Source organism: Oncorhynchus mykiss, chromosome 15 (assembly GCF_057628025.1).
Source record: "Oncorhynchus mykiss isolate SJ-2025 chromosome 15, ASM5762802v1, whole genome shotgun sequence".
Taxonomy (NCBI): Eukaryota; Metazoa; Chordata; class Actinopteri; order Salmoniformes; family Salmonidae; genus Oncorhynchus; species Oncorhynchus mykiss.
Window position 1 is genome coordinate 21,262,120 of NC_143036.1, and position 22,489 is coordinate 21,284,608.

Consider the following 22,489-nt stretch of genomic DNA (forward strand, 5'->3'; position numbering starts at 1 on the left):
AAAATGTGGAATAAATGAATACTTTCTGAATGCACTGTAGCTCATGGGAAAGCATGAAGATGCAATGCACAGTCTTGATTATTCAACATGACAATATCTGTCCTTACTGAAATAAACTATTTAAAATAATGTGTATACCTAGCAACTAGGCTGGCTGACAGAAATAACGAATGAATGAATGAATGACGCAAATGAATGAAATGTAACCAACACTGAAAAGTTGCAAACTTTGATACTAGCTGCTCTAATTGTGAAAGCATCTGGATTTAAACGTGTTAAGAGCTTGTTCAGGAGTGTTTGAAGTGCACCATTTTCGTGATGCCACAGATCTCTATCTATTCTGATTTGCATCTCCACCTGTAAAACGCCAGCAACCATTGTTCAGAGCGTCTCGCTATGCATTGGCTCTATCCAGATTCCCGAAAAGTCAGTAGTAGGGCTAGGGGCTGTCCAAGTATTCACCGACGGGATCATGGCCTCCTCAGCACTGAATTGCACACATTTTATGTTGTGTGTTATTTATTGTGCGTTACTTTTTGGTAATATATTTTGCAACGCTGATTTAGAAGAAGATGAACATGCCAAGCATACGTATACGGTGGATATGTTCAACGATGCTGTCCCCACAGCTCCTCACTTTGTCATGTTCTTCGCCCCATGGTAAGCAAACGTTTTTTCAAGTTTTAACCTGAATGAATGGATTAGCCAACGTTAGCAGCTAGCAGTTTGTAACGTTATCGACAATGTTCAGAAAACGTTACCACATGTCCTTAACAATTTAGCAGGCTGTCTCATTTTCAAATTGTCATGATGGGCAAGCTTCTAACTTTGATTGCTGCTACTAGTAAACGTTACCTAGCTAATTTGCAGCTAACTAGCGTAGCTTTTTGCCGGATAACTGGTTACCGATATAACTATTTATCTAAGTTAGTCAGACAGCTTGTTTTTAGTTACACATATGATATGGCTGTTGTATATAACATGTTAATCCGTCCTTGCATTTGATGAAAGATCAATGTAATCTGGCTAACGCGTTGGCTATTACTCGAGCGTTAGCTAACATTAGGTAGCATGCTGCTAAATTTTGGGATAGCTATTTAAACTAGCGAACCTGCTAAAGTCACGTTTCAACTTGAACTGTCCCGTACTTTACAATTGTAGTTGACAAAGTCGCTACATGCACAGCGCAGTGTTTTTTCAATGTGTTCATTTTGCTGCTTAAATGTTTCTACTGTACTGCAGCTTTCTAGCTAACAGTACAGTGGAGGAATAGATAATTTCATGATTCGCTCCTGCTGTGACCGTTTACGTGGCAGGCATTGACTGACGTAACCTCGTAAACACGCACGCACTAAAAATGTCCGTTTTTTTTTTTAACCCAATGACTAATCTACCTGCTGTAGTTAGGCCTAAATGGGATATAAAATATGTTGGTGTCTTTACTGACATAAAGGATTATAGAAAAACTTAGTCCTTCATCATGGAAGTAAAACATCTGTTTTATATTCTCAGATTCACCACCTCAAAAGTATTTCTGGTCTCCTCCCAATGGTTCCTTGATACTCATGTGAAGTGTCACAGCTCCCCATATACAGTTACAAGCATAGCTGTGGGAAGTAGGGGTGCTGCAGCAACTCAAAAAAAAATCTAGATAAAACAAATACATTTTTTTAAAACAAAAGTACTGCACAGGGCCTTTACTAGTCGTGTATTAACGAACCGATATAGCCATCTGTAGCGCTGGCCAAAAAACAACAATTCTCTGCTGCATTGTCTTTTCAGGTGTGGTCACTGCCAGAGCCTACAAGGGACATGGAACGAGATGGCGGACAAATACAACAGCATGGAGTCGCCGCCTGCCTACGTTGTAAAGGTTGACTGCACTCAGGACGTCAAGTTCTGCTCCAACGTCCATGGCATCAGGGGGTACCCCACGTAAGTACAGGGGTGTATTCATTAGAGCCAGTGTTTTTCTTGCACAGGCACCCCCATCATATGTTAGTGTAGCAAATGGGGATGTGTGAAACTTAATCCTCAGCCTGAAGTGTCCTGCTTGCGTCGCCTCATAAGATAGCTTTTGAGGTGGCGCAATCAGCTAAGATGCTTGAGGGATGACGGTCACGTGTGTTTGTGAGGTAGAGGTCTCGTGTTCGCGCCAGGTATGGGCTGAATTGGAGAGAAAGTGGTACTCGCTAAGTTAGCAGTGTGACAACCTTTACATTAGCAAAAAATATATTATCACGTCTTGTCATCAGGTGAATGACAATCAATATTTGACAATGAATAGATTTGGTGGACAGTTTCATTATTTTGTCCTCCCCACAGTTCATTGGAAAAGGAAGTGTAAACTCTTAAGTCTATTAGCTAGAAAGGTATCTTGGTGGTGTAGAGCAGTGGTTCCGAAACGTTTTATAGTCCCGAACACCGTCAAACATTCAACCTCCAGCTGCGTACCCCCTCTAGCACCAGGGTCAGCGCACTCTCAAATGTTGTTTTTTGCCATCATTGTAAGCCTGCCACACACACTATACGATACATTTATTAAACTTAAGAATGAGTGAGTTTTTGTCACACACATCCTGGCTCGTGGGAAGTGACAAAGAGCTCTTATAGGACCAGGGCACAAACAATAATATAATAATAATCAATAATTTAGCTCTTTATTTAGCCATCTTACATATAAAACCTTATTTGTTCATAAAAAAATGTGAATAACTCACCACAGGTTAATGAGAAGGGTGTGCTTGAAAGGATGCACATAACTCTGCAGTGTTGGGTTGTATTGGAGAGAATCTGTCTTAAATCATTTTCCACGCACAGTCTGTGCTTGTATTTAGTTTTCATGCGAGTGAGGGCTGAGAATCCACTCTTACATAGGTACATGGTTGCAAAGGGCATCAGTGTCTTAACAGCTCGATTTGCCAAGGCAGGATACTCTGAGTACAGCCCTATCCAGAAATCTGGCAGTGGCTTCTGATTAAATTCCATTTTCACAGGACCGCTTGTTGCTATTTCGATGAGGTTCTCTTGTTCAGATATCTGTAAGTGGACTGGAGGCAGGGCATGAAAGGGATAACGAATCCAGTCGTTTGTTTCGGGAAAGTAATTGCGCACCCAGCTCAATCAGGTGCTTTGCTATATCACATTTGACATTGTCCCTAAGTTTGAGTTAATTTACACATACAAGGATGGAAAGACCTGTGTGTTGTCCTTGTTATTGCAGACAGAGAAGAGCTCCAATTTCTTAATCATAGCCTCAATTTTGTCCCGACATTGAATATTGTTGCGGAGAGTCCCTGTAATCCTAGATTCAGATCATTCAGGTGAGAAAAAACATCACCCAGATAGGCCAGTCGTGTGAGAAACTCGTCATTATGCAAGCGGTCAGACAAGTGAAAATTATGGTCAGTAAAGAAAACTTTAAGCTCGTCTCTCAATAATAAAAAACGTGTCAATACTTTGCCCCTTAATAACCAGCGCACTTCTTCTGTATGTTGTAAAAGCGTTACATGGTCGCTGCCCATATCATTGAATAATGCATAAAATACACAAGAGTTCAGGGGCCTTGCTTTAACAAAGTTAACCATTTTCACTGTAGTGTCCAAAACCTCTTTCAAGCTGTCAGGCATTCCCTTGGCAGCAAGAGCCTCTCGGTGGATGCTGCAGTGTACTGTTTGCATGCGCGTTACCACTTCACTATGTCTCCCTGTCATGGCTTTTGCGCCATCAGTACAGATACAAACATATCTTGACCACCAAAGTCCATTTGATGTCACAAAGCTGTCCAGTACTTTAAAAAATATCCTCTCCTCTTGTCATTGTTTCCAGTGGTTTGCAGAAGAGGATGTCTTCCTTAATTGACCCCCCATAAACGTAACGGTCAAATGCCAGGCCCGCCAGTTGTGCCAGCCCCACCACGCCTGTTGACTCATCCAGCTGTAATGCATAGAATTCACTGGCTTGTATGCGAAGCAGTAATTGTTTCAAAACATCTCCTGCCTTGTCACTGATGTGTCGTGAAACAGTGTTGTTTGATGAAGCCGTATCTGTATAGTTTTTTTGGCCTTTTCCCCAGCATTGTCCCAGCCATATCCGCGGCAGCAGGAAGAATTAAGTCCTCCACAATAGTATGGGGCTTGCCTGTCCTAGCCACTCGGTAACATTGTGCAATAGAACAGTTTCTTCTTGGACATATAACACACTGTGGCTGAGGCAAGGCACTACTCCCAATATACTGAGGGAACCCCAAATCAATGTAGTCATCATATTTGCGCCTCTTCGATGGTCCAACGTCCCTGTCTGTTGTTCGGTGCTTTCCCGGGTCAGGGGGCAGTAGCTCTTCGGCTGCATCAGATTCAGAACTGTCAGTGTCCATGCCAGCTGGGCTAACAACAAATGTTGAATTACTGATGCTAGCATTGGATGTGCTTGTGGAAGCCGAACAACTTGTATCGGTGGCAGGTGTAGTACTGTTGGTAGTAGCAGTACTATCAGTAGAGCTGGTATATGTCTCTATGGACGCGGGCCTTAATATTTTTTTTTTACTTTCAATTTTTGTGCAAACGGAATGAGCAGCAGCTACGTTTGGCTACCTACATACCCTTGGTGGCATTCCTGCGAGAGAGTAACAGTCAGTGCTGCCAACTAATTTTCAGGGTAAGTTGCTAGAGGCAGGTTGATTTGTTGCTAAAAGACATTGTGATGTCATTGCGTGATAACGTAAAACACATAATAACTTTACTCAAATTGACTGCCATCTCGGCAAAAAATATGATTTGACATTCGTTCAGGTACAGACTCCCACTTTTTTTTCTGTACTTCTGGCTGTACAATTTTGACTGAGACATGTTGATTGATGTTGTAAATTCTGTTCAAGATCAAACATTCGTGACCAACTATATTCATTGGGTTTGGCTCGTCGAACCCGCACTACTGCTGCTGCAGTCCGCCAACAATGATTTGCAATTTACTGAAATTGCTGCTGGCCTGCTGCTGCCAGTGCACGAGCTGGGCGCCTGCTGCTGCCAGTGCACGAGCTGGGCACCTGCTGCTGACGTCACGCACAATGCACTTTTGCAGCAGGTGTGTTGGCACGTGTGTTGTGACTGAATGTGTGACAAAGAAAATCGTTTTTGTGTAATTTTAGAGGGAAAATGTGTGCATTTTAGCGTTCAAGTCACTTTTCAGAAGTTGCTAAAAGTTCCAAATACATTTTTAAAAGTAGCTAAATTTGTTGCTAGGTGCTGTCTGGAAAAAAAAGTAGCTAAATCTAGCAACAAAATTGCCAAGTTGGCATCACTGGTAACAGTTAATGTAATTGGATGTTAATTATTTGACATTGTTATTTTGCTGAACACTAGATGGTTAAATTTTTGGGGAAGGCAGTGAAACGAGACTACTCATGCGAGAAAAAACATCACCCAAATGTATAGCCCTGCTGGAAAATCTAAATGGACTGTTTGAAAATGTGAATCACATTTTTATTTGGCGTACCCCAGTTTGGGAATAGTCGGTGAAGAGAATTTTTCTGTTGTAAAACAAATTTTCTGCATTTCTACAAACGTTTGTATTGAGTTGAGAGAACATTTAGCAGTTTTGAAGCACATTTCCAGCGATTCTACACTTTAGCAAGGAGCTAAATACATTTGTTGCAGTTTTGAAGCAAATTTCCTCCAATTCTATGCATTTTGCCAATGCTCTGCTCAAACTTAACAAAATCAATGGGCATGTGCCCTCAATTCCCGTATTTAAAGAATAAAATAAAAAATCCCATTCTCAATTCTCCCCGACTGTCTAGTCTTTATTTTATTTGTATTTTTCAAAGATGGTATTATTGAAAAAAATATATAGTTCAATATCTTTTCTGCATGCTTTCTATCTGGTATTGGTCGTTTCAGTTGGCACCAAAACTGCTTTTCTATTCTGAAAATTACCACATAGATGGCACAACTAATCATTTTAGCCGAAACGCGTAGTTTAAATCTATTGAACATGCCATACAAATGGCATTGGTCCTCCATTCTTTTTTGATGACCAATTCACCCCGTTTACCAAAGAGCACCTTCTGTCTACCAACATTTACTATTGTGTACCTTAGTAGCGCTTCCTTTCCTCCTCTTTCTAATAATTTTCTATACAGAAAAAAACATGTAATTCGCTTGATTTTTAGCAAAGAAGTCATTTATCTACTTCCATAGAGTTTGATGAACAGTTAGCATGACTTCCAGTCATTATGCCATCGCTAGTTAGCTTTGGCTTGTGAAACTACCTCTTAACTTCCTCCATACTGGACCCAGAGACATACAAAGGGTATCCACAATTGACCCCAGTTTGAAAACCTCTGCATTAGGAAATACCGTAGCAAAACATTGTGCAATAGAACAGATTCTTCTTGGATTTCTTATTGGATACGTTGAGTATACCTCACCATTTCGCTACTGGTATAAACTACAAAGAGCAGTGAGCTTCAATGTAGATAGCAGTGAACATTGACATGCATTTAGACCCTAACATGCTTCTAAATTACTCTGTCGGGAGAAAAAAAACCAACTGTCACAAAGAAAAGTAGTAACATTTTATTAGCCATGAACATGACATAAATGAGTTGCAATGCATGTAATGACAATGGAATTTACCAATTTGGTGTATTTTGAGTATGTTGATACAGCAGAGCAGAATGGCCAAGCCCTAGTCATTGAGTTGTATGATCTCATTGATCCCTGTGTTGTTTGCAGGTTGATGCTGTTCAAGCCCGAGCAGGAGGCGATGAAGTACCAAGGCCCCAGGGACCTGCAGTCTCTGGAGACCTGGATGCTCAACACTGTGCAGGAGGAGCCTGTGGTAAGGAGAGAGGTCACCCAAGTGATCTAAATAAAACATACAGTAGGTGATCCTGTATGGCTCAGTTGGTAGTATTGTATTGTAGGTTCGATTCCCGGGGCCACCCATATGTACAATGTATGCACGCGTAACTAGGTCGCTTTGGATTAAAGCATCTGCTAAATGGCATATTCTTTTTTTTATCATTATTATTATTATATATTGAAATGGAAACTATTTGAGACTAATGTGATGTGATGGTAGTCTTTATTTGACGTGTGGCATGATGTTCTGCAGGAGCCAGAGACTGAGCCGGAGCCTCCCAAAGCCCCAGAGCCAAAGCAGGGCCTGTATGACCTCACCGCCAGCAACTTCAAGGCCCACATCTCTAAAGGTAACGTGGGGGGGGGGGGACTGGGATTGATCATTACCACAGACGTGGCAACGGTCTCTTTATAGCCTGGTCCCAGAACTGTTTCTGCTGTCTTGCCGACTTGCAATTGTCATGCGCCATAGGAGTTGGCAAGACGGCACACACAGACCTGGGACCATGCTTGTCTCTTTAGACCTGAACGTTTTATGCAAGTTACATATGTAAAGTTTCTACAAAGTTTAACATAATTTAGGTGCCGTCATTTCCTTGAAACCATGATGCAATCCACGCTACATTTATCTCAGGCAAACAGCATGTTTCCGGTCGCTGGACAAGCACAACAAAAGTAAATGGTCATGGTAATTGTCCCAATGAAATTGCAGCTCTTAAAGGGATACTTTGGGGATTTTCTATACTGAATAAAAATATAAACACAACATCCAACAATTTCAAAAATAGAAATACTCCTCAGTTTCATTAGTTGTCCGGGTGGCTGGTTTCAGTTGATCCCACAGGGGAAGAAGCCAGATGTTGAGGTCCTGGGCTGGCGTTGTTACGCATGGTCTGTGGTTGTGACACCGGTTAGTTGTACTGCCAAATTGGAAGCGGCTTATGGTAGAGAAATTAACATTCAATTCTCAGGCAACAGCTCTGGTGGACATTGCTGCAGTCAGCATGCCAATTGCGCGCTCCCTCAACTTGAGACATCCATGGCATTGTGTTGTGTGACAAAACTTCACATTTTAAAGTGTCATTTTATTGTCCCCAGCACAAGGTGCATCTGTGTAATGACCATGCTGTTTAATCAGCTTCTTGTTATGCCACGTCAGGTGGATTATCTTGTCAAAGAAGACATGCTCACTAACAGGGATGTAAACAAATTTGTGCACAAGTTTTGAGAGTTCAGTATTCTTCCCCCAGAGTCAGACTTCCTCATTTTGATGCATCTGTGTCCAGTATGAAGGAAGTTGGAGGTAGTTTCACGAGCCAGTGCTAACTAGCATTAGCACAATGACTTGAAGTCTATGGGTATCTGCTTGCATGCTAGCAGATACCCGTAGACTTCCGGTCATTGTGCTAACGCTAGTTAGCAATTACTTCCTTCAAACCACACGCAGAGACATAAAAATGGTATCCATGAGTTCATCTGACTCTAGGGAAGTAGATAAAGGGCCTCATTGCCAAACTACCCAAAGTATCCCTTTAAGTCTGGTTTTTAGTCGTATGTTAAGGTTGAAAAGAAAAATAAATTATTCCTGTTTTGGAGAAAAAATGCAAGATATGACAAGGTCATTTGTAAGAGGAATGTTTATGGGTCTCACATTTAAATCTGGGCAAGATGAACTGTGACAATTGTGTAATCAGTAGCATTTAACCTCTGTGAGCTCCGTTTATTTTAGTCTCTAGGGCCGCATTGCATAGGCCATTTTTATAGTTGATGTAATTTCTCATGTTATTCCATCAACTCGTAACCCATCCCTAAGCTAAGACGCTCATACCCTATAACTTAAGCTATTATGTACCTCTGTAAAATGCTTTATAATTAGTTTGTTCAGATTGCAGCTATTCCTGGTGTACATTTATGTATATATTATGTTTTCCAGTATTAAGTATAATCTCTCCACAGGGTCCCACTTTGTCAAGTTCTTTGCCCCCTGGTGTGGTCACTGCAAGGCCATGGCCCCCACCTGGGAGCAGCTGGCCACCAGCTTTGAGCACTCAGACAACATCAAGATCGGCAAGGTTGGTGACATTCCAACTCTGCCTGAGCAACAGCAGTGTACCGGAGTCACTTATCTATGTAACAAGACCAGGACACGGATCTTCTGACGAGTCATTTTGTTTGCACAATGAGATAATACAACCCACTGAACAAATGTTATTTATGGCTGTTGCCTGTTGTTTGTATTGAATTGCATGTTGATATTTCCAAGTTAAAAGCACAACTAGCTATCTTTACCAGCTACAGGAGTTAAATGTAAAGTGTGACATACTAGGTATGAGCTGGATATGCTGAATGAATTCTGAATAAACTGGTGTGTTGTGTGATTGGCCAGGTGGACTGTACCCAGCACTACGAGGTGTGCTCTGAGAACGCTGTGCGTGGCTACCCCACCCTGCTCTTCTTCAAGGACGGAGAGAAGGTACGTAGTTTGGTTGGCTAGCACACTGAAGACCTTATGTCATTGTGTTCTGTAACACATTTAAGCTTTTAAGGAGCTATTGCTTTACCATTAAAATGCTAGTCAATTTGTTAACCCTTTCCATTGTTGTGTTTGTCTGTCCAGGCGGATCAGTACAGAGGCAAGCGGGACCTGGAATCTCTGAAGGACTTTGTCAACAACCAGGTTAAGGCTGCAACTAAGGAGGATGACGTGCACCCACATGCTAACGAGATCCCAGTACCCAGCACCGAACCTGCCAAAGAGGAGGTGTGTGTGTGTTTGACTGTTTCTCTCAGGTACCGTGAGGCCAAGCACATGTGCCTTCCAGACTTTCAATACTCCACATGCTATTTTAAAACTCTTAACATTGGTCACTGTTACGCCGAGATCTCATTTTGGGGGCGGGTACCCTGTTGTGTGTGGGCAGCAAGTTTCTTCTCCAGATACTTAATGAGTGAACAAGCTCTCGGGCAGATGTTTTAGCAGTGAGATTACCATCTAGCCCACTCAGGCCTTCGCTGTAGACTACAGTCTACACCAGGCATAGGCCTCTGCTGCACAACGGTCAACTAGACCTAGCAATTATGGGCAGGCTAGCTATTTCCTTCCGCCCATGCCAAGGCATCTCGGATATAGTGTTCAGTGTGAACAGTGACATCAACCTTGAATAAAGACGAGTCGTTTAAGGAGAGATCCAAAGCTAATTCCAATACAACACGAGCTCGATTAGTCACGGATGTTCGGTGTAGGAATTTACTGGTCTTGTGGACATACACTGCCTTCAGAAAGTATTCATACCCCTTCACTTATTCCACATTTAGTTGTGTTACAGCCTAAATTAAAAATGGATTCAATATCTAATTTTTTTCTCTAACCCATCTACACACAATACCAAAGTGAAAACATGTTTTTAGATTTTTTTTTTGCACAAAGAAATATAGCATTTAGATAAATATTCACAGCCCTGAGTCAATACATGTAATCGCTGCCAAAGGTGATTCTAACATCTGTGAGTCTTTCTAAGAGCTTTGCAAACCTGGATCGTACAATATAAAAATTGTTCAAGTTCTGTCAAGTGGGTTGCTGATTATAGCTAGACAGCCATTTTCAGGTCTTTCCAGAGTTAAGACAATTTACAGTACCGGTCAAAAGTTTGGACACACCTACTCATTCCACGGTTTGTCTTTATTTTTACTATTTTCTACATTGTAGAATAATAGTGAAGACGTCAAAACTATGAAATAACAAATCAAAATCAAATTTATTTATATAGCCCTTCGAACATCAGCTGATATCTCAAAGTGCTGTACCGAAACCCACCCTAAAATCCCAAACAGCAAGCAATGCAGGTGTAGAAGCACGATGGCTAGGAAAAACTCCCTAAAAAGGCCAAAACCTAGGAAGAAACCTAGAGAGGAACCAGGCTCTTCTGGCTGTGCCGGGTGGAGATTATAACAGAACATGGCCAAGATGTTCAAATGTTCATAAATGACCAGCATGGACAAATAATAATACTCACAGTAGTTGTCAAGGGTGCAGCAAGTCAGCACCTCAGGAGTAAATGTCAGTTGGCTTTTCATAGCCGATCATTAAGAGTATCTCTACCACTCCTGCTGTCTCTAGAGAGTTGAAAACAGCAGGTCTGGGACAGGTAGCACGTCCGGTGAACAGGTCAGGATTCCATAGCCGCAGGCAGAACAGTTGAAACTGGAGCAGCAGCACGGCCAGGTGGACTGGGGACAACAAGGAGTCATCATGCCAGGTAGTCTTGAGGCATGGAATAACACAAATGGAATCATGTAGGTGTTAAACAAATCTAAATATATTTGAGATTCTTCAAAGTAGCCACCCGTTGCCTTGATGACAGCTTTGCACACTCTTGGCATTCTGGCAATCAGCTTCACGAGGAATTATTTTCCAATAGTCTTGAAGGAGTTCCCACATATGCTGAGCACTTGTTGGCTGCTTTTCCTTTACTTTGTTGTCCAACTCATCCAAAACCATCTCAATTGGGTTGAGGGCGGGTGATTGTGGAGGCCAGGTCATCTGATGCAGCACTCCATCACTCTCCTTCTTGGTCAAAAAGCTCTTACACAGCCTGGAGGTGTGATTTTGGTCATTGTCCTGTTGAAAAACTAATTATAGTCCCACTAAGTGCAAACCAGATGGGATGGCGTATCGCTGCAGAATGCTGTGGTAGCCATGCTGGTTAAGTGTGCCTTAAATTCTAAATAAATCACAGACAGTGTCACCAGCAAAGCACCCCCACACCATCACCTCCATGCTTCATGGTGGGAACCACACATGCGGAGATCATCCATTCACCTACTCTGCGTCTCACAAAGACATGGCGGTTGGAACCAAAAATCTCACCTTTGGACTCATCAGACCAAAGGACAGATTTCCACTGGTCTAATGGCCATTGCTCATGATTCCATATGTGCTATTTCATAGTTGTGTCTTCACTATTATTCCACAATGTTGCCTGTGCTCAGGTATCTTCCATTTTTTAAAAATACTAAAATACCCCCTAGTCCTTTCCGATGACAAGCATACCCATAACATGATGCAGCCACCACCATGCTTGAAAATATGAAGTGGTACTCAGTGATTTTGTTGTTGGATTTGCCCCTAAACATAATGCGTTTTGTTAATTTCTTTGGCACATTTTTTGCAGTATTACTTTAGTGCCTTCACTCTGTCATTATAGGTTAGTATTGGGTAGTAATTATATGTTTTATCCATCCTCAGTTTCTCCTACCACAGCCATTAAACTCTGTAACTGTTTAAACTCTGTAAGTGGTAATGTCACCCATTGGCCTCATGGTGAAATCCCTGAGTGGTTTCCTTCCTCTCCGGCACATGAGTTAGTAAGGACGTCTGTATATTTGTAGTGACTGGGTGTATTGATACATTATTATTGATACACTATGCAGTGTAATGAATAACTTCACCATGCTCAAAGGGATATTTAATGTCAGCTTTTAATTTTTTTTTTACCAATCTACCGGTAGGTGCCCTGATTTGCTGAGCATTGGAAAACCTCCCTGGTCTTTGTGGTTGAATCTGTTTGAAATTTACTGCTCTACTGAAGGACCTTACAGATAATTGTGTGTCGGGTACAGAGATGAGTTAGTCATTAAAACATTATATTAAACACTATTATTGCACACAGTGAGTCCATGTGACTTGTTAAGCAAATATTTACTCCTGAACTTATTTAAACTTGCTTTAACAAAGGGGTTGAATACTTATTGACCCAAGACATTTCAGCTTTTCATTTTTTATTCATTTGTAAAAATGTATAAAAACATAATTCCACTTTGACATTATGGGGTATTGTGTGTAGGCCAGTGACACAAAATCTCAATTTTAAATTCAGGCTGTAACGCAACAAAATGTGGAAAAAGTCAAGGAGTGTGAACACTTCCTGAAGGGACTGTATTAACCAATACATGACCAGGAATGATCCAATCTGATATCACCTCTGTTTTTTTCCTGCAGTCTGGCGTTATTACACTCACAGAGAGCAATTTTGACGAGACAGTGGCCAAGGGGCTGACGTTCATCAAGTTCTACGCTCCATGGTAAGTGCTCTTATATACAGTAGTAACACTCTTTTTAACTATCTATCTCCCACCGTATGATCTTGGATATTTATTTGAGTCAGTGGTACTTGTAAGAAGTTGAGGCTAGTGCATTTCCCCTCAGGTAATGGAGCGGCACCCTCGCAGACTAAAGTTCCATCCACTCTACTACTATCTGCCCTGATCTAGGCTAGGTGAAAATAATATCATGGATGCCAGTTTTGTCACAGCAGTGCACATGACTAAAAGTACACTAGATGAAAGTACCACTCGACTATTGAGATGCAGTCGCAGAGAAAGAGAACCTCGGTGGTCCACTGACTGGATAACCTGCATAATCATAACTGACTTGTCCCCCCCCCCCCACTCCAGGTGTGGTCACTGTAAGAATCTGGCCCCTGCATGGGAGGACCTGTCCAAGAAGGAGTTCCCTGGCCTGACTGACGTGAAGATTGCCAAAGTGGACTGCACAGTGGAAAGGATGATCTGCAACAGGTTTTCAGTAAGTGTTCTACACTGAGTGTACTAAACATTAGGAACACCTTCCTACTATTGAGTTGCAACCTCTTGCCCTCAGAACGGCCTCAATTCGTGGGGACATGGACTCTACAAGGTGTCGAAAGCGTTTCACAGGGATGCTGACCCATGTTGACTCCAATACTTTCCACAGTTGTGTCAAGTTGGCTGGATGTCCTTTGGGTGGTGGACTATTCTTGATACACATGGGAAACTGTTGAGCGTGAAAACCCAGCAGCGTTGCAGTTCTTGACACAAACCGGTGCGACTGGCAACTACTACTACAATAGCCAGTTCACAGACACTTACATTTTTTGTGGCACACAGACAATCCATGTCTCAATTGTCTCGAAGATTAAAAATCCTTCTTTAACCTGTCATCTCCAATTTTTGTACACTGATTTGAAGTGGATTTAACAGGTGACATCAATAAGGTATCATAACCTTCACCTTTCATGAAAATGTTTTGTACACAGTATAAATTGTAAATTGACTGTCAGTAGCTAAGATATTGCTCAGAAAGAGCAATACTGTAGTGTACTATACTCTGCGGTATAATTAGCAAGACCTTGATTGTGTAACTTGACATTCCGTTCATAAACACACACAAGCAGCGCCACCCAGCGCCACAGGAAGTATACATGGTGGGTTATGTGGGTTAGCGGGGGTTGTGTACTATGGTTCAAAAAGCCATAAAACTGCACAGCCACCTCACGGGATTGGTTAGTCAGTGGTGCTCCGCTAACAGGAATGGTGGATCTCAAGACTCCCTCATGGCCCTGAAGACAGTCCCCTATAACCATCGCAACCTTTATTAATTGGACGCTCTCTGGACTAGTAGTCTCTTCAGCTGCAACCTGTCTGGCTCTTAGAAGCTCACTGTTAGACTTGATTAAATTAGTGTTACGTTATGACTCACACTGCTAAACAATCTAGACGATTCATGCATAGTTTATAGTAAGAGAAAAAACATTTGCAACCATTATTTCCTTCGGAGTTGGCTAATCTGAAGGAAAGGTGGACGTGATATGGTAAAGGCATTGCAGGGCTAGGTGAAGTAAAGACCATATTGTTTATACCTATCCATTCCTTTCAAATCAGCAAACACTGAAGAGGTCGGGGCTAGCTAGGGGTTGTTACCTTGCTGACTTTGTCTCCTTTCTCTTCCACAGGTACGTGGGTACCCCACCCTGCTGCTGTTCAGAGCTGGTGCTCAAGGTGAGGAGCATCACGGAGGGCGGGACTTGGAGAGCCTGCACAGTTTTGTGATGAAGCAGGCCCGAGACGAGCTGTAGCATTGTCCAAACAACATCCACCATTACTTCTCTCCTCCACCCAACACAGAATATCTGGCCAATGGGAGGAGTCCTCTCACCCACAACGACCAGCTCTTATCTCCCATCGTTTTCCTTTCAGAAAGGAGTAGCATCAACGCACTGCTTTTTAACCCCCTCTGTAATGTCTCATGAGCGAGGCCAGTCTGATTCTATAATAATCCAATAGTTTGTGAAATGTGAATATATTTTGTTTGGGCTGCCCAGTCCCACTGTTCCTCTGGAGAGCATTGGCTGGCTCTGCAAACCACTTTTTGCCAGCGGTACTTAAATCGGCCAAACCTTAAAATGCATACCGTTATAGTCATCCCAACACTTGACAACTCAAGCAGAGTCGTCTTAAATAGTGCCTGCTGGTTATATAAAAAAAACGTAGGATTAAGCTGACTGAGTTTGTATAGATATAAAATGTTAATGTTCATTTGGTGATTTAAGAAAATCATGTTGACGAACAATCATGAGCCGTTGATGTAATGTTACTGTTGCACAGGGGTCAAAGCCGCGTGACCTCCAGTGACATTGATTGTTAAGTTGACGGTACTTTTTATCCATGCCAGTGACGGCCTAACTAACTTAACTCTCAGGGACCCCCAGTTGGAGTTCTTGGCCTATGCCATACTGCAATCTCTTTATCGGCTATATTTTTCTGACGAATTCCCCCAACTGCTTTTTGGCTATGACAGGAAAGGCTGCATGAAAGTGTTTCATGTCAAACTGCCCTTTGTGAGTGAGTGGTCTTCTGTGATATTGCAATTGTACTACAAGTCTGAATGTAAAAGTATTTTTTAGGTTTTTCATTTTAGTGCCGTAAGAGGTTCAGTCCCACGGTCCAATGTCAGGCGCCTCGGGACAGTTTTGGCGTTCTCACTGTTTTATGAACAATGATTGTGATCGTCTGTTTGGCGCACTCGAGTCATGCCTTATGCATGGAATGTGCTAGTTTGTCATGAAAGGAAAACCATATGTCATTAATCCATGTTTGAGGGATTGTGTCCAACATGGATGACTTAAAAAAAAAAAAAATTGAACATTCAGAATGTTGCATAGAACAAACGTCTGCTGTAAATGTAATAGATTTTCCAAAGCGGATGAATATTCTGTTGTATTGATTAAGCCCCATATCAGGCCCCAGGGTGTCACTCAAACACCCAGTGAAGCACAACAGTGATGAGGTCATTTTACTTTGGGGTTTTTGTTTGGTTTACCTCAGTTGCTTGGGATGTCAAAAAAACAAATACCCAAAATATATTATCCACCCATATAATGATCACTCATGACTTGTTTAGTCCATAAATTACACAAAGTTTCTTTTCTTTTCTCCGTATATAGAATATATCAACCCACAATGTTAGTGGATCAGATTTTTTTTGTGTGTGCTATTCAGGGGCGGTTGAAATGTAAGTGGTCTGAGAATGTGTTCGTATGGAGTTGCTGTGTGAGACAGTTTACATTCAATGCTCAATTAAGGGAAACAAATGCATTCAGAGGCTAACCACTTATTGTCAGTAAAATCTTTATGGATAGTACATGGTCTAGGCAGACTCCAGTGAAGGAAAGCAGTATTTTGTTTTTGTGAGTGGGTTGTACACTGCCCATGAATTTTGTAAAAAAAAAAAAAAAAAAGGCAAGTTGTAACATGAGATTTTGTAATAAAATGTCTTTTTCCAAAAATAGTATTTTTAATTTGTTTGTTTTTCTCTGTAATATGGCATGTGATTAAGTGGTGCAATAAATAAGCTGAAAATGTACACGTATTTACACACAAAAGTAAGTCTAAACATGACCACAAGAAATGTAAACAGCAGCTTACTAGAGGTATATTTTGTGATTTCTGATTGGTTAGGCACAAAGTTGAATTATTTTTCTCAGGATTGGGCTCAATTCAGGAAGTGATTACAGATTGTTCAATTGAACCGACATTCAGCGTTTACCGTGAATGCAGAAATGTTGCCTTTGAAATTTCACTCACGCTGTAATGCTGAACTTCCGCAATACGGATTGAATAGAGCCCCGATCCGTAAATGAATCGACAGTAGCAATTACTTTGAAATGAACCAAATTAAAATGTCAAACCCAAGCTAATTTCAGAAAGCTGGTTCAAAACATTTGTTCAGCTGGTTTGACCAACAAATAGATTTTCCCACAATTTTTGGGGATATGTTAACTCAGTGAGTGGAATAACATGGAAATGACAGTTTGCGGGATGTCCAAGGGATGAGGTGAATGTCATCCTCTTTAGAGCAGTCCATTACTTAAGCCACAACCTGCTACCTGGTGAACACCCAGCATGGGCTTGGCAAATATTGACCCAATGAAGATATTTTGAGGAGTTCACAACTAAAATAGTATGTGGTTGTTTCTGTTCGGCCCATATTATATTTTTGGAAGCCAGGTGAAAATGGCGGAAGAACTTCTGAGTACAATCCATAAAGAGGAGTAGGAAATATCTGGAACTTTTTACATTAACTGTAATGTATCGTGGCATACATTTCATGAATATTTCAGCAGATTGTTCATGTTAAAATCAGGCTTTGGTTAGTCAGACAATATACATACATCTCTATTAAAATTGGTGTAGTTAGGCTAATGCTTTTCCCCTGCGGTCCTATAAAAGGATTTCTACATGTTTTGTGTCATTTGACTACACCTGACGTCATGTAACAGGTTGGCTGTCAGTATTGAGATAACATTGAGTCAATTCCCCGACGCCGTCGAGTTGTTTCGCTGTAATGGGCCATTAGCCGTCTGAGAACTTGAACACCACTTAGTTTTGAAAGGAGGGGGGGGGGGAGCAGCACATTGGTCTGGTCCATTTATCAGTTCCTTCCTCGCCCTGAGTATGGGAGAGGAGAGGGTAGTACACAACACACACTCACAAACACGCAGACCCATGATGTCGTGTTCACACAGTCTCCGCTGCAGCCCATGGGCGGGTGACCATGATGACGCGGCAGTTTGGCGGTCGTCAGTGGCAGCCACAGGCCCTCACCACCATGTTCTTGTACTTCTTCAGGATGACATTGGAGTTGTCGTCGAAGTAGAGCACGGAGATGGCGTGCAGCTTGGTGGGGGCGCAGCAGGGCTTGGGCACGTTCTCCGGGTTCATGAGGTGGACCTAGGAGACAACAAGAGGTCAGAGGTCACATTCCTCTTCAAGCACAGCTTGAAGGATCCATGTCACTTTCCTAACGTGAAGTGCGCACTTGAAACATTTGTTTTACAAATCAAATATACATTTACATCAATGGGAGATTTGCATGAAAATTCAGGTTCCATGAAAATTAGGATATAGCTCTTTATTAGCAATGTATTAGCTCAATTCCTGGAGTGCTCACCAGTGTCTGCACAATGGCATGGTTGGTGGCATTCATATGGGCGTTGAGGGGGAAGGAGCACTCTCCGTCACAGTAGTTGGCTGCGTAGCCCTCAGGTGCAATGATCCAGTCCTGATACAATCACAAGAGGGATACATTTACTATGGCTAAACCCGGGTCTACAATGTGTTCTGAAGACTCTGGAAATGGAATCCTGTGGCAAAAAGGTACTGTGTGTTTTACTGGGTACAATATACAGTTCAGTAAAACAGTGCCAGTTCAGCCGCAGCATTGTCAGAGGCCATTTATACTCGCATAAGGTCTAAACCCCTTTGGACTGTAGCGTCCTACTTCACAACCTTCAGTCTCAACTGGGTCTCCTAGGACAGATCAGTGCAGAAATGTACAAGTGCCTGTGGAATCACTCAGGCAGCAGGCTGTTTTGCTACAGTCTCTCACTCTCTGTGTGTGTGTGTGTGTATAGACCTATGTGTGTGTGTGTGTGTGTGTGTGTGTTGGCATCTTCCCTCTAGATGTCAGTGCTGTCTTAACAGGGGGTTGATTGTTTTGCAGGACCTAGGTGGCTGCATGTTTTCCCCTCCATTAACTGTTCGCGGCCCCTGTTACCCAACACACCCAGTGACCTGACAGAGTTCACAGGCCACTTAAGCTCTTACCAAATGCCTATAAATGCTTCTTTAAAAGGTTATTCAATCGGTACAAAAGCCTGCTTGTTGGTTTGCTTTCACCTACCAAATGTCTTCACTAGGGTTGCAACAATCTGGTACATTTCTCCAAATTACCAGGTTTTCCCAGAAATCATGATTGGAGGATTCCGGATATCCTGTTTATTCTCTCCTGATGATTCCTTCTTTCCAGGTTTTCTGGAAAAACCAGGGAATTTTTGGGAAGTTACCATATTTTTGCAACCGTAGTCTTCAATGACCTTCTCTTTGACCTGTGATGTTTGACTCATGTCTGTATCGTTTTGAACTCTCTTTACTCTGAACAAATGGGACATTGTGGGTAATGTAGTCCACCAGTGTGTCACTGGGGGGGGGGGGGGGGGTATTTGATCCTTACCTGCCAGCCCAGCTCCCGGAAGCTGACGTAGAGCTCATGTCTCCTACAGGCTGTCTTCTGGTCACTGCTGTTGTATTCTAAATGGGAAGAAAGAACTAGAAGTCAGGGTTGAATCATATGCCTCCGCTGTCATATATCGTATTGGGTAGTATGACACGTATGGGTGTTACACCAGTTCACAGTAACATGGGTTCATTTGTGTAATGGGTTATTTTATGTGCCTCACATTCACTTGAAGATAAATTCATTTGAAAGCTTGCCAAATTGAATTGGTCGGCTTTTGGGCGCATTGGGTCGGACGCCGATGACAAACATGTTTATAACTGCCCTCCTCTCTCCGCAGTTTGTTTGAATTATCTCCCTCTCGTCCCAACCAGCCGCAGAGTCACAGAGTTAGCGACTCAGCGGGTGTCAACCACAGGTATGGTGTTTCAGAGGGGAAGGTCATTGCTGGCACTGGCCGGCGTTCTGAAGTCAAAACGGGTGACTCAGACTTTCCACTGACGACGTTGAGAGTCCACCTGCTGATTTTTTGTTGTTGCGTTCGTCCCCCTCTCCTACTAAACAGAGAGAGTGTGAGGAGAGCTATGATATCGGCACAGAGTGGCATTACTTCCTGCTGTAGGAGCTCCCTTAAAGCCAACAGTGGGCAAACCATGCCAGGCTATATGCCATACAGTCTGGGGCCCAGGTGGGCATCAGGGGTGGCAGAGAGGACCATCTCTTTGTTCGTGTGTTTGTCAAAATAATGGGGGACAGGGACGAGTCACTCACAGACCCCCTCATGCCCTGTCTGTTCCCTCCTGGAGACCGGGACCCAGTCATTAAACCAGTTTATTTAGTTAGCTGGGTGTGGAGTGGTGAGTTGAACTAACTCATGGCCCTTACTGTACTGTGTTATGACCAAGTGGCTCCAGTCTCCGATTTATCAATGCAAGCGAGTAATCTACACAGTGCAGGCTCCTACCAGGCCGCCAAAATGAACGCTTTTATTTGTTTTGTTTTCAGCCGACCCACTCAGCCGCCGTTATTAGAGAGCCATAATTTGGATTCATAGGCCTCCCGGGTGGCGCAGTGGTTAAGGGCGCTGTACTGCAGTGCCAGCTGTGCCACCAGAGATTCTGGGTTTGCGCCCAGGCTCTGTCGCAACCGGCCGCGACCGGGAGGTCCGTGGGGCGACGCACAATTGGCCTAGCGTCATCCGAGTTAGGGAGGGCTTGGCCGATAGGGATATCCTTGTCTCATTGCGCACCAGCGACTCCTGTGGCGGGCCGGGCGCAGTGCACGCTAACCAAGGTTGCCAGGTGCACGGTGTTTCCTCCAACACATTGGTGCGGCTGGCTAAAGGGTTGGATGCGCGCTGTGTTAAGAAGCAGTGCGGCTTGGTTGGGTTGTGTATCGGAGGACGCATGACTTTCAACCTTCGTCTCTCCCGAGCCCATACGGGAGTTGTAGAGATGAGACAAGATAGTAGCTACTAAACAATTGGATACCACGAAATTGGGGAGAAAAAAGGATGAAATTCAAAAAATGTAAAAAAAAAAATTAAAAAAAATGTGGATTCATAACTGTAATGACATGATGTAATTACTAATTAGATTAAATTCACATAAACATAACAAGCCCAGACAAGTGTGCTTGCTCCCAATGACGACCCAAGGCGAGCGCGAGAGTTGCCCTGAAACACGGTAATTAAAAATACCCGCCACTCGCTTCCCATTGGAACAGGAAACACTTCAACATAAGTGCAGCAGTCACCTGACTCGGGGGTTAACTCACGCCGAGGTTGGAAAACAGAAAATGTGGCATCTGGTCATAAGGTCAGGGTTGAGAGGTCATCCTGGCTGTTACCGTCAGAGACACTCAGGTGTTTCCCGTGTTCTTTCCTGTGTGTGTGTGTGCATGCGTGCGTGCGTGTGCGTGTTCGCTGGGTGTCTATTGATGGTTTGTGTAGCTATGGGGGCGATAGAGGAGGGGTGTAGCTACAGTATCTGTCCTAATGCAGTGCAGGGCGGCCATAGCCTCTGGGTCAGCCTGCCTGCCTAGCCCGTCAGCCCCCGGGCCAGTCTGGGTTCCCCGCCACCTCGGCTGTGCCTCTGCAAGGTAAATATTTATAGAGATAAATCTGCCTCTCACTGAGGTCCTGGAGCCGGTTTCGAAAGGGTACTTAACCCCTGTCCCCTGGGGCTAGTGTTCCTCTCACATGGCATGGTGTGACCTAGCTACCTGCCTCCACACACACAGGCCCCGATGGCCCTGTTTTACGGCCCAGACATTCAGCTCCCAGCCAAATCACAGGGTGGGGACCGTGTCACGGGACCATGTCACTGAACCCCCCCCCCCTGCCCTGGGCAGCTGCTTTAACAAGCACCCTGGTACAGTTTGACATGTAACAGGACAATGTCTGAAAGGACTAAGGGGAACAGAGGACTTGGGTGACCAGGTGGAAAAGTTCTTCTGAAGGTTGAATACACACAATAAAGTAAATAAATACACCATGCTCTGAAACATACTTTGTGTATGTGTATACGTGCATGCAGGCACACACACAGACACACTCTAACAGACAGGAATACACATACACCTTGTTTCCTTGCACCTCTCTGTCTTTATAACCATCCGTATTTACAGTCAAGCTGATATTTACTGTTGACTTTCATTGAGTGAGTGTAAAGGCCAGAGTTTTGGTACCCATAAACCACCTCTCCCCTTCCTGCCTGTAAAATGTAAATCCACCACAGTTACCGCTGAGCATGGATCCCAAGGGGCTTTAATACGCTTCTAACCTGAAAAACCTGGCTTCCTTATTACCATAGACGACATTTCAAAAGGGCCTTAAAACAGTGGAGCTAAAGGTGCTGACAAGGGAAAAGTCAATAAATAACATTTATCCCTTGTCATTCCAAAAATATAGAAGTCAATGGAGCCAATTACAAAATGATCACTACACTGTTGCCGGGGGGGAGTGACGCATATACAACATTAAATGGGTTCCTTCCACCAAAAGCCTCAATCTCCAGGACTGAACACAGTAATTCCATGGTTTATTCCCGAAACTTTCTAAAAAAAATAATAAAAAAAAAGAGGCAATTTTCAAAACGGCCCCTTTTTACAGTAGCAATTACACAAGCTGTGCCTGTCGAGAGGCGGTGATGGAACGATGGGCTAATAGGCCGTGGCGTTCCCAAAAGAACAGGGTTTTCCTAAAGAGAGAGAGAGAGAGAACGGGATAGCTTCTTCAAACTCCCATGAAGACTTAAAAGAAAATGTGACTGTTGTCTGTCTGTGTCCATGCCGG

At 43.1% G+C, this 22,489-nt stretch overlaps 2 protein-coding genes across 2 annotated transcripts in view; one reads left to right on the forward strand and one right to left on the reverse strand.

The window, feature by feature from the left end:
• The first annotated feature begins 234 nt into the window (after positions 1–234).
• txndc5 (thioredoxin domain containing 5) lies at positions 235–16,465 on the forward strand. Its single transcript, XM_021562657.3, has 10 exons — positions 235–660; positions 1,783–1,935; positions 6,735–6,840; positions 7,117–7,213; positions 8,820–8,935; positions 9,250–9,336; positions 9,481–9,624; positions 12,862–12,944; positions 13,317–13,446; positions 14,633–16,465. The coding sequence occupies exons 1-10, from the start codon at positions 473–475 to the stop codon at positions 14,753–14,755; spliced, it is 1,227 nt and encodes a 408-aa protein (XP_021418332.2). The 5' UTR covers positions 235–472; the 3' UTR covers positions 14,756–16,465.
• The window catches only part of bmp6 (bone morphogenetic protein 6), a 35,115-nt gene continuing 28,916 nt past the window's right edge, over positions 16,291–22,489 (reverse strand). Inside the window, exons 5-7 of the mRNA XM_021562656.3 lie at positions 19,192–19,268; positions 18,130–18,240; positions 16,291–17,909 (exon numbers count right to left, since the gene is read on the reverse strand). Coding sequence (XP_021418331.2) covers positions 17,760–17,909; positions 18,130–18,240; positions 19,192–19,268 — 338 coding nt within the window. The 3' untranslated portion in view covers positions 16,291–17,759. The remainder of the gene's footprint in view (positions 17,910–18,129; positions 18,241–19,191; positions 19,269–22,489) is intronic.